This window comes from Epinephelus lanceolatus, chromosome 7 (genome assembly GCF_041903045.1).
Source record: "Epinephelus lanceolatus isolate andai-2023 chromosome 7, ASM4190304v1, whole genome shotgun sequence".
NCBI classification, from domain to species: domain Eukaryota; kingdom Metazoa; phylum Chordata; class Actinopteri; order Perciformes; family Serranidae; genus Epinephelus; species Epinephelus lanceolatus.
The window spans coordinates 37,476,088-37,493,759 of record NC_135740.1 but is presented as its reverse complement, the minus strand read 5'-3'; the positions used below and the strand labels follow the sequence as shown (position 1 = coordinate 37,493,759).

Below are 17,672 nucleotides of genomic sequence, written 5' to 3'. Positions count from 1 at the left end.
TTCTTTGAATTTCAACTAAATCAGCGGGATAGACCCGCTCTGCCTCCACAGAAATGCTTGCATAACTACTGTAAAATATTTATGAAAAAATGTCAGAAAAGGGTTCGGTGCCTGTGTACTTCCAGCCGACTTTGTCTTGATCCATCCTCTCTCCATTCCTGATTCTCTTTCACTCTTTCTTTCTGTCGCGGTCTTTAGACCACACACACACACACAGAATCCCTTCGTCCCCGCTGCCTTCACTGACAAAAGCCCGGAGATAAACTGAAGAGACAACTGCTATGTTTTAACCTGTCATGTTTTAGTTCTGTTCACTTGCTTTAAGTAAACGGCTCTACTCCTCATTAATCCCTAATGGCCTGCAGCGCTGTGAAATCTGACAAGCACAAATAGGCAACTGAGGTCACTGATGGCTCTTTGTATTCTGTCTGTAACTTTTCTCTGCTGCTTCAAAAGCTTTTTTGTTCTCTCTTCCCACATACAGTACACGTTGTTATTGCATTCTTTCTTTACCCTTAAAAGCCAAAACAACTGAAAACACACTGGGTGTCAAGCTGAGAATCAAAGCTGTTATTTCCCAGAAAACATACATGTTAAAAATTAAAAGTCAGTCATTACGTGTACCACCATCTTGTGTTAGGTCGATACATTAATTGTATGAAATTGTACCGTACATTTGCCACTAATAGACTGCAGTAGATTATGATGTTTGAGCCACAAGCAAGGCTTCGCTTTTCTCAAATGAAGACGGATTAATCCAATAAGACACTGTTTCAAGAAGTTACTCAATTCCAAAATCCCTGAAGTGGAGGGAAGTGTCATCCAATGACCAATTTTCACTGGTGCTCTTTTTATTTGAGCAGCAGTCTGTGCTACGGCGAAGTCCTCAGAGGGTGCTACATTTCTTGGTATTGTTTTGTCGACATTTTACACTTTAATCATCTTAATCGTTAGGTTGGGTATCATTTGAAAGTCCTCAGCACTAGTGTTGATACGATACCAAGTGACCCATCAAGCCAAGTAAAATGCTGTCAATTTTAGCTCATAAAAGCAAATTTTCCTCTGAGGGCGCGATCATTTGAGCTAGGGTTGGCTGATGTCTCCCAGAATGGTATATAAAAAATGTCCACAGTCAAGGATCCCAATGGGAAGCAAAAATATGTGTTAATCAACCACCCGAACAACTTTCTGCATTATAGTGGCACAATTGTAAGGACTGAGAACTGAGACGAGGACAGAGACAGTAAGAACTGATTGCCACGACTCCCGCCAAGGTGTGTGTGTGTGTGTGTGTTTAAGAGAGAGAAAAGGGAAGAGAGGGTATCAGGTGGACTATTGCATGCAATGTTACTGTTTGCCTAAGTCTTAATAACTGACTTGGAACGCTGCTTTGTCACTTTTTGACTCACTCCCATGAGCCTGTGAACCCATTCATATAACATTATTAATACAGCTGAGAGGAATACTCACATGAAACAAGTATCCAGTAAAAATAATGTACTTTTTACAAGTGATGGAAAATCCTTGTTTGGGTAGCTTTGTTCAAACTCTCACTCTTGTGATCAAAAATAATCTGAAGCGCAATCCTGAGATTGTTCTGTTTATGTTTTTCTAGCCCACCTACTTCTGGTTTAAACCCCACCCACTCTGAGTACAGATATGGATACAAATAATATAGTTGGTTGAACAGATACAGATACAGTCTCAGTCCAAAGCTATTGAAATACGATGCTTGGGCAGTGACTTCCGGCGTCAGACACCAAACACAACAGGACAAGAACAAAAGTTAAGGCCACAGAAGTCCGAAAGAGGGGTCAAGAGGGGCAGTGGATGGGTCCAACAAACATTGACTTTCACTCTGGAGAGTGGTGTTTGCGTCCGGTAAGATTATATAGCCAGGGGCATCGGTGGCTTAGTGGATAGAGCAGGTGGCCCATATACAAAGCTGTTGCCGCAGCGGCCCGGGCTCGACTCCAGCCTGTGGCCCCCCCGCCGCATGACACGGTGTCCCAGAACATCAACAACCAATGCACCCAGGGTACCTTGCATGTCGTATGTGGACGTGGAAGTCCATGACCGAACGTCAATATGTGATGAGGTTGGAGTGAGAATGTGTTGACAGATATAGATAATGGTGTACTCACTCATCCCTAGTTACCAATGAATTTTTTTTTAAAAAAAAGCAGTGGTGGCAGTCAGCCCAGCAGATGTAAGCAGATATTGATCAGTGATGGCAAATGTTTTGGTCGCTAAAAAGGGCTCACTTCACTCAGCCTACAGCTCATTTGGTAGTCAGGCTCAGTGGTCAATGAACGACAGCCATCAGCCATGGATGATGGCATCATCCATCGGCCCAACCCTAATTTGTATAATTTATGACACCCTTTTCCTTAGACCCTACTTTTGTATAAGGAAAAACTCCCCAAAATAGCCTTCAACTTGAAAAATGTAGGAAGAAACTTTAAAGAGACAGACATGCTATGGATTTCATATATTCACAGAATAAAGAATTACAATGATGAAGATAAACCATGGAGAAACACAATGGCAGCATTAGGTAGATAAATTGCAAACACATGTAAAGAATGTGTATCCTGGAAGACACCGAGCAAATTCCAAGTGCCAAACAATACCAAAACAACACTTTTCCGATACCCACTTTCAGAAATTTGGACTTTATTTTCTGCAAAACCAGTTTCTTCATTTAAGAAAAGAACTCCAAGTCAAATGTTGTTGAAAAACATGCAGCCCTGCAAAAACTTTGCCTAAATAAAAATATCTAAAATTGGCAAAGTTTGTGATCAAAGAATAAATAATAAGGTGTCCGTGTCACCTTTTAGAACTTGACAGTTATCCATGTTCGAGACACATTTCAAAAAAGTGGTGAGGTTCAATAACCTGCCCTACTTATCTAGCTATCTATGTTATATAATTGTATACTGTATGTTTAATAAGTATGACATTTTCTGAAATATTTACATTTGAAAGTAAAACACTCAGCAAGACTGTGGCTTTTTGGGGACGTAAAAGTCAAATTTAATTGAACTGAACTTTTCTATGAGGCTTAAATGTCTGCCCCTATATGATGGACTAAGAGACCAGGTTTGTCTTTCATATTCCAAATCTAGAAGGTGTGGAAACCATGAGGGGGGGAAAAGGAAGCTTTGGCCTCTGCACGATCAGTCTGGCTTCCCTTTGAACTTCCCTGTGACAGAGGAGGAGCACGCTAGAACAGCAGCACTCTGTTTCCTCTGTGGTCAACCAGCAGCTACTGGAACCTCGTGCCACGCAGGGGCCAGCACTTTAGTTTATATTTAAACAGGCAATAATTCCTCCCCACCACTTCCATGGAATGGCCGGAGAGGGGGGGAATAAGAACCGGTCTGTAAGTCACAGGAAGAGATTTTAGGAAAAGCGAAAGGGCCGAGGCGAAGAGGTTGTTAAAACACAGAAGAGAAGGAGTCTGTTGAAGGGAGCATGAGGGGTGTTGAGTGGTGGGTTAAAGGAGCTAACAAAACATACATCATTGTCTCTGTGAGGTCCCAGTACAGGATTAAACCCCACTGCTACCCAGGCATGAAGATCGCTCTGCTAGCCTTGTTTATTTTCATGGATTGAGGAGAGTTTTACACACTCAGACTTGAATGGAGGGAGATAGGAGAGAAGTAAGACATAAAATCCTGAAAGCAGATGGCAATGACTGGCAAAAGCCACGCAGGAGGCTTACCATTGGCATGATAAAATGGGTCTGTTTTTACACCAACCTCAATTGCAGTGTGTGCCGTATAGTGAGAGAAAAAAACACTTTCTTCACGCACAACAGCCCTTGTTGCTTACTCAAAGCTCTCTTGTGCAAGGAAGTGGTTTGCAACTCCATGTGAAAGAGAAGATATTGTTTTCCAGAGCTCTCCCAGGATGCTATTTCAGAAGTTTCATCTCAACATAGTTAGCTGAACCTGTCATTTTAGTTACCAGAAATAAGAGCATGTGGTTGTGCTGTGTAAGAACAAAGAGAGCTGGAAATGAGGTAATCACAGCTTGAGAACGAGGTTATTTCTTAAGGGGCAGGGGGTTCACAAGAGTTTGGCAGTGATAAGAGGTGCATTGCAAGCTTTCACACTTTGATCCCATCTTAGGTCATGTTGAAGAATAAAAACACATTCTGCCTTTTATCGTGTAAAAGGCAAGTGCTCTTTTCAAAACATACAATTATTTCGATAGAGTTGTACATTGCAGTGTTGTTAAATATCCCACCGCTGCCGTGTATCTGCTTATATTGTTATGTTCTCAATTGCACATATTTTGGAACATTGGTTTGAGCATATTTCCTCAACCCAGTCTATAATTTCTACTTTCAGCCTTCCTTGGTCTGCTGCCTCAGCTTTTTTTTTTTCATAAAAAGATTGACATAAACGGCAAATAACAGGAAGCTCCTTTTATTAAGGCATCAAATGTCTGCATAGATATGAGTTTAATATGTTGAGGCTAAATTCCCATCATTGAGTTGGTTAGAGAACCAAGGTTAAAGAATTACCATCACATCACATTAAGAACATGCCAGAAAAATGTCTAATTTAGATTTTAATTTAAGATACTGTTGAGTGTCACCAAAAGTCTGCATTTTCCTCATCACATAGAATTAATGACTGTAGTCTCTATATGTACAGCATGCTATTGTTCTGGTATACGCTGCTAATTCTTCACTACACATCGTTGCCCATTGTTACACTGTCACTGCCCAGTCGTCAGAAGAAAATATTGGCATCATGCGTTTCTGCACACCACAGATATGTTATCATATTGTTCATAAAGTGACAGTTCGGATTACATGTACATGAGCTGACTTTGTCATCAGTAGATGAAGGGGTTGTTGAATGGTGTGACACCTTGGTGAGACAGCTGCCAAGCTGCAGAGCACTGTTGGAGACCGGCAAACAACAACACCCATTGTTTTTGTGACACAGATTGTGGGTGTTTTTTTAGCGACCTGTCACCATTTTAACCACAGCTTTTGTGCTGCTGAATATGGATGTTTTCTGGCGAACCATTGCCGCATTTCTAGCAGCTTTTGTGCCACCGAACAAAGATATTTATTAGCCAGACACGATCTCTCAAGTGTTTTCTAAATGGTGACCAATGTTGCTTTAAATGCAGTTTCAATGTATACACTATACAGTTATAACCTATCTATTATGAAAGTCAACCAAATGGCCAGAAAAATGTTGGCACTGTACATTTCTGCAAACCACAGATAGGTTATATTTGTGTGTTATTATGCTGCGGGTACGTTGAAACTTTACGTTTCTGACAACACTGGTTACCTTAAGGCACAGAAAACACTTGGTTATGGTAAGTAAAAGATCATGTTTCAGCTTAAAAGACCCACATTTGGTGGCAATAATGCTGCTAGGAACACGGCAATGGATCGCCAAAAAATACCCATGTTCAGAAGAACATAATCCACTAAAAAACTGTGACAAGTGGCTTAAAATACCCACATTCTGTGGCACAAACACCCTGGAAACATAGTCACCAATTGCTAAAAACAGTCACATCATCCAACATCCCCTTCACCTGCTGATGACAAAGATAGCTCATATATATGTAATCAAAACCATGTCACTTTGTTAATGATATCATACCTTTGAAACATAGAAAGGTAATGAATCTGTGGTTTGCAGAAATATACAGTACTATCATGGCCGTTATTTATGTAGGAGACTGAATTCGAGACGTTCTTTTCACTACACTCCTCCAATACAATATGTGTTCTGGCATTAACTCTTGGTGTGTGAAAAGTGTCACATGGACGCTGCTCTGAATCCATGCCAGTTAGAAGTTGGTGGTCCATTTAAGTACTTTGTTTGTGAATTTCTTAAACGGGAGCTCTCATCTGCTACTTATAGCTTTATTCACACCATCTTGATGCGTCTCTGAAGGATTGCTTGGCTTCTCTATCTGAAGCAAAGCTTGTAGAACGCCACTAATTGGGGGAGTGTTGCACCATCGACATTCACAAGCTGTTAATGTCTTCCAGTCCGCGCTGTATAAGCCACTGCCAAGGCTCAGCTAATAAGAATCACAGCTCTGCTCTGTTGTCTGGAAATACAGCACTGCTAAGAGAAAGAGCTGTTCAATTTACTCTTAATATATATGACCAGTCCTCTCTCCACAAATGTTCCTTTCACATTTGTGTCTGTTTATCTCAGTAGGTGCCAAATAAACCAAAGATATGCTCAGTGGTTATGAAGGCAGCCTCATTAGAATGAGTCAAATCAGTGACATGAGCCCAGCTGTGCATCAGCTGTATTTTTGTAGCCTGTGGTGTAGCCATGTCAAACCACTGGCATCTTATTTTAAAGTCTACGCCAAAGGGGTTTGGAGTTTGAGTGTATTGCATGGACTGACGCTGTTAATAAATCTTATGGCTGGTTCTTGTCTTACAACTGTTATGTAGTGTTCAAATGCCAATACACTCACTGATCTGTTTTACTAATTGATTGGCTGTTCATTGTGTCTTGTGGAGCTGAAAAAAGACTGTATCCATCTTGAATATATCTGCTGGCTCTACTTGTGTCTAATTACATTAGACACTTGATGGAAAACATTCAGCCCATTCATCAGAGGAAAATGTTGGCATTGTATGTTTACAGAAACCCTTACTATAACCATTAAAGCTGGTGGGTTTTTTAGCGGCACATTGGTTGCATTTCCAGCAGTAATTGTGCTACTGAACCATTTTTTAGCCAGACATTGGCAGCATCTCTAACTGTGCTTGTTCCACTAAAACTGGGTGGTTTCTAGTGATACATCGGCAGCATTTTCAGTGGCATTTGTGCAACCAAATGCTTTTTTTTTTTTTTTTTTTTTTGCAAAACATCTGTGGCATCCACAGCTGCTATTGTGCCACCAAAACTGGGTTGTTTCTAGTGAAACATCTGCAGCGTTTGCAGCAGCAATTGTGCCATCAAAAGTCGTGTTTTTTAGTGAGACATTTGCACCACTTTCAGTGGTGATTGTGCTACTGAAACCATCCTTTAAGTGATACATTGGCAGCATTTCCAGCAGTCATTGTGCCAAAAAAGCAGTGTTTTTAGTGAGACATTGGTGCCATTTCCAGTAGCAACTGGGTCGTTTCTAATGATACTTTGGCAACATTTGCATAGTGGATGTGCCACCAAAACTGGGTGGTTTCTAGCACTACATAGGCACCATTTCCGGTGGCGACTGTGCCACCACTGCTGCTGTTTTTTGGTGAAACACTGGCTCCTTCTCCAGCGCCGATTGTGCTACAAAAACCAGGGTTATTTTGAGAGACATTGGCTGCACTTCTAGCAGCAACCGTGCCACCAAAAGCTGATGCTTTAATCCAAATTATAATCTTTTCCTAATCATAACCAAGTGGTTTTTGTGACTTAACATAACCACACGTTAACCACAGCATTGTTGAAATGTAAAGAAACATGAAGTTTTAACATGTTTGCTGGATGATAACACAAATGTTTTATATCCATGGTTTGGAGGAAAGTAAAATGCCAACATTTATTTTGGCCTCTGCATTCTAACTTTCATCCAGGTGGTTTTACAGTGCCATGAATACTAAAGTTTCTAGCATCAGCAGTAAGTTGTAAAAATGAGTGAAACCACAAATCCTTGCAGTGTTAGTTCCATGGCCTCTGATGAAAGGAAAACCTTTCCTCCTCTCACCCCCATTTTTCACTGGATTCCTTTCAAATTCATCCCTGTAAGTCATCAAAAGAAAGATACAGTTTCTTGGAATATTTTCTTTTCAAACATTTCTGTTGCTCCTGAAGCTTAAAGACGCAGCTGGCAGCAGCTGATGTTTTCAATGCTCCACAAGCTTTTTTTTTTTTTTTCGCAAGTGTCACAATGTTGCTTTCTACCTGTCAGTCACATAAGATTAGAGAGACCAGCGAGCTGACATGTTGGACAAACGCAACGTCACAGGACTGAAAGGTTTAACAGATTAGCCTCTTCTCTCGTGGGAAGACCAACACCCCAGGTATCAATCTTCTGTGACTGCACGCTGTAGCCTGCAGGGCTGGGAGCTTGAAACAAATAATACTGCCTGCCTAGGGGAACTAAAGGGACAAATGTTGTTATGCAAAGTGGGCAGAGGAGGTGACAGAGATGAGATCACATTTGACAGCTTAAAAAATGATTGCCATTAATTCACAGTTGCCTTTCAGTGTCAGTGCATGGAACAGCTTTGGATACAGTCAATATCATATGTGCCCTGCTGGGGTTCAGATGCTTGATGACCTTGCTATTTATAAGTAAAGTCCCATCCTTTTATGCCGGATAACAGACTTTAGCTGGGGCAGGTACACACCAACCTGTTCTCATTTTCAGGGCATCATACAGCCTGGTCAGTGGCCCTTGGCCTCTGTTACCAACGCACAACCCTACAGCATCTGTATGAGGCACCCTAGACTTTCAGCTAACTCCAGTATAATCCCATCCGCAGCAATAACACAATAGAAACAGTGAGAAAGTCTGAGTAGGGCAGGGTGGAGGGTTGATGAATGGGTCTAACACACTGGATTTTCACTCAGGAGATCGGTGTTCATGTCCTGTGTGAAACTAAAAGGCAACTTGAGTTTTTTATACCCACGTAATGAAGATACTGGTGTACGTGACATGACATAGTCGTCACTTGGTAAAGTCATCAAGTCACATACTCGTTAAGGTACTCTATGTGGTTATTTCAACCCAAACCACCCTTTGCGGCCCTGTGGGATGAACAAAACTCCACCACTGACCCAAAATAACCACATAAGACACCTTAACACACTCATATCCATGGGATTCATTAACAAATAAAACAAGGAAACAAGACAACAAAAACTCCCAGGCTGAGAGGCAGCAGGACCAGCAGTCCCCACACCAGAGGCCTCTGTCCTTTGCTGCTGGCACAGGAGCTCTTGAGCACCTCCTCCATGCCAGGTGCAGTGCACCTCGTTAAGTAATGCAGCAGACCTGAGCAGATCTACTGTACAATGGAGGGAAAAGGGACAGCAGCAGAGAACACATGCAGCTGTAACACCTATCCAAGTAGTTTTGTTGCCTAAACCTAAAGTAGTTTTAGTGGCAAAAATGTCTTGTTGTGTCACAGTGTGCACTTCCAACCTGCCATTAATGCCATTCTCTCAGTTTTAACCCAATAAATTTCCACTCACCCTGCCTCTCCACCACACGTACCTCATCAAGCCAACCCAGGAAGCATTTTTGGTTTAAAAAACGTCTAATAGCTGTCTACATGAAAACCTGACGTCTAGGCTAAATCACGGCTGAATTTGGGCTGTCAGTGAAAATTTGGTAGACGTCTAACCAAAGTGTAGACGTCATCAATTATACGGCTATGTAGAGACCATGTCCAAAAAATGGAGATAAACATATTTTAATTACTGTTGACTCTCCATACGTGATTGAATATCATACCGCATGCCATCTGCAATGGTGAAAATTACATTTAATCAATTTCAAAATTAAATCGGCTAGATTTGCGTTACATGTAGCTAGACTAAACCAGAGTTAAATATAGCCAATACGTTTAAATCACGACTATTGCTTGCTGGGAACTCTGCTCACCTGTGGTTCATTACTCCCTGCCACTATAGATGCTCTAGCCTCACAGACTCTTGTTACTGGATTGTTCTTTCTCATATCTATGCAAGACTTTCCAGCGTTCAACTGTTTGCTGTTTGTGTGCACCCAGTGGACGCTAGTGACCCACCTACAATCTGCTTGGGCATTCTATGCTGTGTGCTTTATGCAGAACTGGTGTCTTGGAAGGCTCAAAGCCAAGAAATCAACTCTTACTGTTGTTTCAACTCCCTGCTCATTCTGTGTTTGACAAGCAAAATATTAAAGGTCACTACGAACTTTCCTGTCTGTCTGTGGTGGTGCTGCTATTGGGTTCAAAACGGTCTTGTTGGCCAAGTCTAAAGGAGTCTTAGAAGTGAAACTGTCTTGTTGCACAAACCTGAAGCAGTTTTAGTGGCAAAACTGTCTTGTTGCCTCTATTTAAAGTAGTTTTAGCAGCAAAACCATCTTGTTCGCTCAACCTAAAGTAGTTTTAATGGCGAAACCATCTTGTTGACTAAACCTAAAGTAGTTTTAGTAGTGAAACTGTCTTGTTGCCTCAACCTAAAGTTGTTTGAGTGGGGAATTGTTTTGTTGCCCAAACCTAAAGTAGTTTTAGTAGTGAAACCATCTTGTTACCTCAATCTAAAGTAGTTTTGGTGGCGAAACCATCTTGTTGCCCAAACCTAAAATAGTTTTAATGGCGAAACTATCTTGTTGCCTCAATTTAAACTAGTTTTATTGGTGAAACTAGTTGCCCAAACCTAAAGTAGTTTTTGTAGTGAAACTGTCTTGTTGCCTCAACCTAAAGTCATTTTAGTGGGGAACCATTTTGTTGCCCAAACCTAAAGTAGTTTTAGTAGTGAAACCACATTGTTGCCTCAACCTAAAGTAATGTCAGTGGCAAAATCATCTTGTCGGAGAAACCTAAAATAGTTTTAGTAGAGAACACGTCTTGTTGCCCAAATCTAAAGTGTTTTCAGTGGTGAAACTGGTGGTGTCTTGTTACCTCAACCTAAAGTATTTCAGTTGCAAAACCATCTCGTTGGCCAAACCTAAAGTAGTTTTAGTAGAGAAGCCATCTTGTTACCTCAAATTAAAGTAGTTTTGTTGGCAAAACCATCTTGTTGCCCAAACCTAAAATAGTTTTAATGGCTAAACTATCTTGTTGCCTTGATTTAAACTAGTTTTATTGGTGAAACTAGTTGCCCAAACCTAAAGTAGTTTCGGTGGTGAAACCATCTTGTTGCCCAAACCTAAAGTAGTTTTAGTAGTGAAACCACATTGTTGCCTCAACCTAAAGTAATGTCAGTGGCAAAATCATCTTGTCAGAGAAACCTAAAATAGTTTTAGTAGAGAACACGTCTTGTTGCCCAAATCTAAAGTGTTCCCAGTGGTGAAACTGTCTTGTTACCTCAACCTAAAGTATTTCAGTTGCAAACCTATCTTGTTGGCTAAACCTAAAGTAGTTTTAGCAGTGAAACCTTGTTGTTGCCAAATCTAAAATGGTTTTAGTTGCAAAAACATCTTGTTGACTAAACCTATAGTAGTTTTAGTGGTGAAACAGTCTTGTTGGCTAAACCTAAAGTAGTTTTGGTGGTGAAACCATCATGTTGCCTCAACCTAAAGTGGTTTTAGTGGCAAAACAATCCTGTTGCTTGAACCTTAAATAGTTTTGGTGGAGAAACCCTCTTGTTGCCTAAACCTCAAGCAGTTTGAGTGGCAAAACCTACATTTCCTGAGAAGACAGAAGTTTATTTTGAAAGACACTGTAGAATGACGGGGTTCATAGAGTGTCGTAGTTTGAAGCGTAGGGCAAATGCTCAAGCTGCAGTGTTTGATGAGTTGGGAGTGAGAGTGTGTTGTACACAGTGTTGGCTGCAGCTGAAGGTTTGTCTTATTTCAAGGACTAAATACAGTTTAAATGGAAATGTATATAACTATAGATTTCTTCATAAGTTCTCCACTTCCCCATCAGCACTTAGAATCAGGTGGTCAATTCATTAGCCAGTTTGGGAATGCCTTGCAAAACATCAGCCTGTCTGTAGTCTTCAGGAGCTTTAGTCACACATTCTCCGCACATTAACATCTAACACACTGAGCTTAAATTCGGTCCCAGCTGACCTGGACAGTCATGGTTTCTGTTTAACTCAACTCACATCCAAACCACTATAGCGTTTAATGAGCCTGAATCCAATTTAAATAGAATTTTTTGCCATGACATAAAATGTAACGTTGTCAGACTCCGCTTCTTTTTATATCTTAACACTTTCTCACATCGTAGAAATAAAACACATCATGTCACCCCTGACAAAGTTCTTCCCTCTGTGTAATTTTCCTGTTTCAGTATTCGTAACGTAGAGCAAGTTTACAAGCTCGTAAATGTCACAAAAAGTGTCTGCTCTGTGAGTATCCTGAGGCAGCTGGTGCATGAGGCAGTCTTGGATGTGGAAGCTACATTAGACAAACATTGTACACAAATATTATATTGCTCTGGCAGAGCAGCGTGCAGGTCCGTCAGAAGCTGAAGCCTATGAAAGTAGGACTCTAACATCTAATATGTTTTCCTGTTGTAACTTCATAGACAAGAACTGTATTTACTGAATGAATGACCTTTCCTCTCCGTCTCTCTCCATCTCATCTGCTGGTTTTCCCGCAGAGTGTATCAGAACCCGAAGTCCCTGCAGTTCTTCCTCAGTCCCAGCAAGGTATTGAGGAGTTGTCAGATGCTGTGGCGGGGCTGAGCACCGTGGAGGAGGTCATGAAGTACCTGGAGCCGGAGCGATGGCAGCTGGATATGGAGGAGTTGTACAAACCTACATGGCATGTGCTGGGGAAATCCTTCATCCATAATAAGAAGGCCAGAGGTAGGACACTTTTAAACTTGAACATTACAATTAGATTTAATATAAAAACCAAGAGTGCAATATAACAGTCATGTATAGTCATAAATTAGTAACAGAGTTTGTTTGGACAGGAAGTGACTCTGATCATGTTTTCTCTGTGTCTTTGAGGAGGAGCCGATCTCAATCTGTTGAGGGAGGAAGTTCGACTGTACAGCTGCACACCACGCAACTTCTCTGTATCCTTGCGTGAGGAGCTGAAGAGGACAGATGCTATTTTCTGGCCAAGCTGCCTCCTGGTGAAGCGCTGTGGCGGAAACTGCGCCTGCTGCTCTCACCGCTGCTACGACTGCCAGTGTGTTCCCGCCAGGGTCACGAAGAAATACCATGAGGTAAATATCAAGCTGATCTTGAAACACAAGCAACATGTAATCTGTTCGGTCATTTTGAGACATTAAAGTAGAGTCTCTGAGTTTTTAAATGAATGCCACTTGTGACATTGCTTATTTAGACTTGTACTACACTGTATTTCCAGCTGAGGTCATATACAGTGAATTAGCTTTTACATTTGCATTAGATTTTGAAAATGCAGTTTTCAGTGGGTCTTTAACTGGATGAAAAAAACCAGTTTGTTCGGAATAGCAAAGGATGTAGCCTCCTCTCTGCTAATGCTTAATGAAAAATAACTGTGGGATTAACTGAAGTGTCAGCAGAATCACTGCACAGTTTAACAAAATGTCACCTAAAAAGGAAACATGAGGATGATGCAGCTTGCTATGCTCAAGGAATTTAGAAATGTTCCCACACTAGCAGCAAAGACTACATTTGGAAATTTTGGTTGATTCCTCTATATGGTTAATATTTACCCTTGCAACAACCTTGGAGCTTATTCACAACTTTATATAGAATTTACATAACAATTTATAAAAACTTGATTACCCCCTTGCGGTTGTATGCCTCCCCCAACCAGTTAAGTCACAGTTTACATCCATGAGTCATGTGTTGCTATGACAGTAAACATTAAAATGCTACAAATATGCATTTTTGCTGTGAAGAAGCCACAAATTCCAAAATGTGGATGCTTCACCCATCTTCAGCCCAGCAGCACAGAAGATCTGTACAATCACTATAGTTTCAGGATTAGTGTCACCAATTCAGTATCTGACCCACTGTCTCCCCTTCTGTTCCTGAGATGTGACTTGAATAATGGCCAGAAAACATTAAGACGTTGACCTTTGCTCTTTTGGATATAAAATGTCACATTTGTGTGAAATTCTGTCATAATTGTGTAATAATTCTTGAGTTATCCCTCAAAGTGTTTTGTGAAGTCAGAGTGACCTTGACCTTTGACCATCTATTTCTAATATGTTCATCCTTGAGTCCAAGTGGGCATCAGTGCTAAATTTAAAGAAAATCCTGAGCTACTGCGTTCACGAGATTGGGACAGATGTGAGGTCACTGTGACCTTCAATCATCAAAATGCTTTATTCACCTCAAAATATTCACCTGTACAAAGTATAAAGAAATATACAAGAGGAACTACTACAAATATTAAGCACACAAACCAACTTTTCAAAATGCTCTTCACAAAACCAATGTTGTAGTCAAGATTACCATAATTGAGACCGTCATGATTGAGACCAGAGTGTATTGAGATTGAGACAGGACCAGTGTGAATACCACACTGCAGAACACACTTGAAATAAATTGTGGAACTTGCAAACCAAAGGCATCTTCAAATTGATTTGAAAGATCCTCATTCCCATAAAAAACACCCACAGAAAGCAAAATGATTCCTCTTCTTTCACCTCTGTTATTGCCATATATTGTATAAATGTGTGTATGTCTACGTGAACAATGAGAAATGGCTTAATAAAATAATCTAAAGGCACTACAGAGGGAAATTTTTTTATGTGTGTGAATTGATCTTTGTTTTCTATGAGAAAACAAATAAAAACATTTATCACCGAAATCTAATCAGATCATGATTAGAATACAATGGGTGCACAATGGGCGTTTGTGCCAAATTTAAAAGAAATTTCCTCGAAGCATTCTTAAAATGTCACGTTCATTAGAATGGAATGGACAGACAGACAGACACCTGGAAAACACAATGCCTCCTGCCGCAGCTGTCACCAATGACAGAGAAACATGACATGACATTTCTTGAGCACATTTATTCTTCAATTTGGTGATTCCATTATCGGTTGTGGAGTGCCACAATGATGGCTTGGCATGAAATTTAAGTATTTGATAAAATTAACTTCCCAGTATTATCTAAAGTCTTAAGACACATTATCTTTTAGTGCAGTGGGTCAGAGAGGTCAAAGTAAAAACCTTGAAAATGATAAAAGCCAAGAAAAAATACATAGGCACACAGAATGGTTTCATTTCTGAATGATGAACCCACTGAATATGCTCTACATGAAATGTTTGATGTCCAGCTGTTAACTCAAGCATCCTCCTCTCTGACAGGTTCTGCTGTTGAAACACCGAAGTGGTGTCAAAGGCCTGCAGAAGTCCATGACTGATGTGCCCTTGGAGCACCATGAGGAATGTGCCTGTGTGTGTAAAGATGACTGGGACTGACCTCAGACACGTGTAATAGCTGCCACTGGAATCACACAGGACTTTAGAAATGAACCTCTGCCGCTGTTGCAACGCTCTGTATCTCATCCACTTCCACTGGGAGCTAACAAGATTGTCCCTTTATCCTGTTGTCCTTTCGCTAATTGGATGAAGCCGAACAGACTGGAATCTAATAAATCTTCCGAATGGATTTGACTGCTGTGGAATACCAATAGTGTGCTCTGAGTGCGTTTTAGAGAGACAAAAATTCACTGGAGCAGATCTGGACTATTCCCTACATGCTCTGAAGACTATTTTCTTCAGCTCAGCTCATAGATAAGAACATTGAGGTGTTTTTGCCTCTTCTTGAGGTCTCTTTTAAAGTTCAGCCAGCGTGGGCTGATAGTGTCATGGAAAATGGGAGCTTCTTTGTACAAGTACTTTTTTATGTCTATAAGAGAGCTGGCTCCAGCTGCCTTACTCCCTCTGCTCTTCTATTATTACCACCACGGCAAGGAAAGGTGATTTTTCATGAGCAGTTTTCCTTTGCTGCCCTCTTGTTTCACCATGGATTTAATCCGCAGCCATGATATTGCTGACATGCCTTGCTATTGAGACTGTACTATGTGTAAATATTTCAGTTACATTTTTTTTTCTCTGTACTATCATGCCTTTTCTACCAAAGATTCTCAAGGAGAAGATAAAAATTGCACATGTAGAATCAGTTGGGTGTTGTTCGTTACAACCCTTCATTCGACCCATCTCAGCAATGTCAAATCAGCTTCAGGAATGCCCAGCATCCAGCAGTTCTTGCTACACTTGAGATTATTCATATTCAATATTTATTTGTTTAATGAAAGGGAAAATTAGGTCCAAAATGTGCTACATGCGTCTCTGTACAGTAGTGTTAGCAGTTTTCATTCTTAGTCATTTTACATTGCCATTGTGTCATGGATGTTTTTTCATTTTCTGTATGCCAAAGTTATTTATCTCTACTTTTGCAATAACTGTTTGTGTATTTCATTGTACTGAACATCAAAAATAAATTCTTCCATTTCTAATTGGAGGTACTGTACTTGGTAAACAGTGAACAAACTCAACAGAGAAGATTTAGAGTGGCTGAAACAATAACAAAAGCAAAGCCAATCCAAATGGTTGCATTTTTCTTTGTTTTTTTTTTTTTGTTTTTTTGCTAGACAAGACAAGACATTTAAAGACTTGCAGAAATGATAATACTATTTGGAAAAGATGGAAAAAAATACTATATGTAGTGTGCTATTTGTAGGGCTTGTAATCACCATTGATATCTCAAATCAATTCAAATCTGATTCACAAGATCCCAGTTCAATTTTATTCTGATTAAACATTGATTAAGTTGGGGATATTTTAGTTACAATACCAATTTTGCTTGCATATGAAAGAGATTAATGCTGTAAATTGCACAAGGTGTCACAAACTGACTCAGTAAATGTGACAAGTAGGGCGTCCACACAAAAAACTTAGTTAAAAAAAAGAAGCATAATTTATTAAACTAAGATTAACTTAAATAACAAATGGAGTGTCAGCAAGTCAGTAATGAAAGCCATGCGTGGATGTGTGTCAGGTGTGCTGTGGAGATGTTGAGGGTGCAAACCAAAAGCAATGATGCCAGGTGGACGTCTGCTGCAGGAAGGGAGAGAGTGAGTGAAAACATGAGGCAGCTTTTACAGCCTGGAGGGCCCAGGTGAGCTCAATCAAGGCAACGACCCTCCCACGTCAGCCAACTGCCTGATGAGGTTGGCTAGGAGGGGCGTCACAAAGGAACTCTCTAACCTGGTGCATTATTAAAAATGTTAATGTGCTTATCCTGTTAGGGGTTGCGGAGGGGCTGGAGCCTATCCCAGCTGACAGTGGTCCAGAGGCAGGGTACACCCTGGACAGGTCACCAGACTATCACAGGGCTGACACATCGAGACAGACAACCATTCACACTCACATTCACACCTACGGACAATTTAGAGTCACCAATTAACCTGCGTGTCTTTGGACTGTGGGAAGAAGCTGGAGTACCTGGAGAAAACCCACGCTGACACAGGGAGAACATGTAAACTCCACACAGAAGGGCTCCCCCACCCCGAGTTTCAAACCCCCCATCCTGGGTTCCAACCAGGATCCCTCCTGCTATGAGGCAACAATGCTAACCACTGTTCAACCGTGCCACCACTAAATATATATGTACATATATAGAAACAAATCTGAAATGCAACAACACATCTGCCTTTAGGTTTGGCAGTTCCTTCAGTGGAGCAGCTCCAGGCGTGTTTTGTTTCATCTCAGTTTCGCTAGTCTCTCAAGTGGCCAGATCTTGTTGTCCAAGGAACCCAAGGTTGGCTCAGTGGAACTAGCGTGGTTAAAGGTCACACATCCGCGGGGACAAAGGCTGGCCACATGAGACTAACTGGGTTGAAGCTTCATGCAACCCCGGGGAGAAGGCATATATTAAAAGATCAGTCTCTGGATTTTATTAGTCTATACTGGATTATTCACATTCATGATTTGAGTTTAGAAAATAGATTTTTTTTAAAATCTAGTTGTAGCTATTAGCACATGTGAGTGGGAAACACACTAAACATTTGTAGATAAAGTAGGTAAAGAGGTTCTCAGTGAAGTATAGAA

The 17,672-nt window shown here is 40.8% G+C and overlaps 1 protein-coding gene across 2 annotated transcripts in view; it reads left to right on the top strand.

Moving 5' to 3' along the window:
- The window catches only part of pdgfc (platelet derived growth factor c), an 83,531-nt gene extending 67,453 nt beyond the window's left edge, over positions 1-16,078 (top strand). Inside the window, exons 4-6 of one of the 2 annotated variants that reach the window (XM_033632572.2) lie at positions 12,266-12,473; positions 12,621-12,841; positions 14,925-16,078. In XM_033632572.2, the coding sequence (XP_033488463.1) occupies positions 12,266-12,473; positions 12,621-12,841; positions 14,925-15,038 (543 nt within the window). In that variant the 3' untranslated portion in view covers positions 15,039-16,078. The remainder of the gene's footprint in view (positions 1-12,265; positions 12,474-12,620; positions 12,842-14,924) is intronic. The other variant, XM_033632573.2, reaches the window with a different exon arrangement.
- The last annotated feature ends 1,594 nt before the right edge of the window (positions 16,079-17,672 follow it).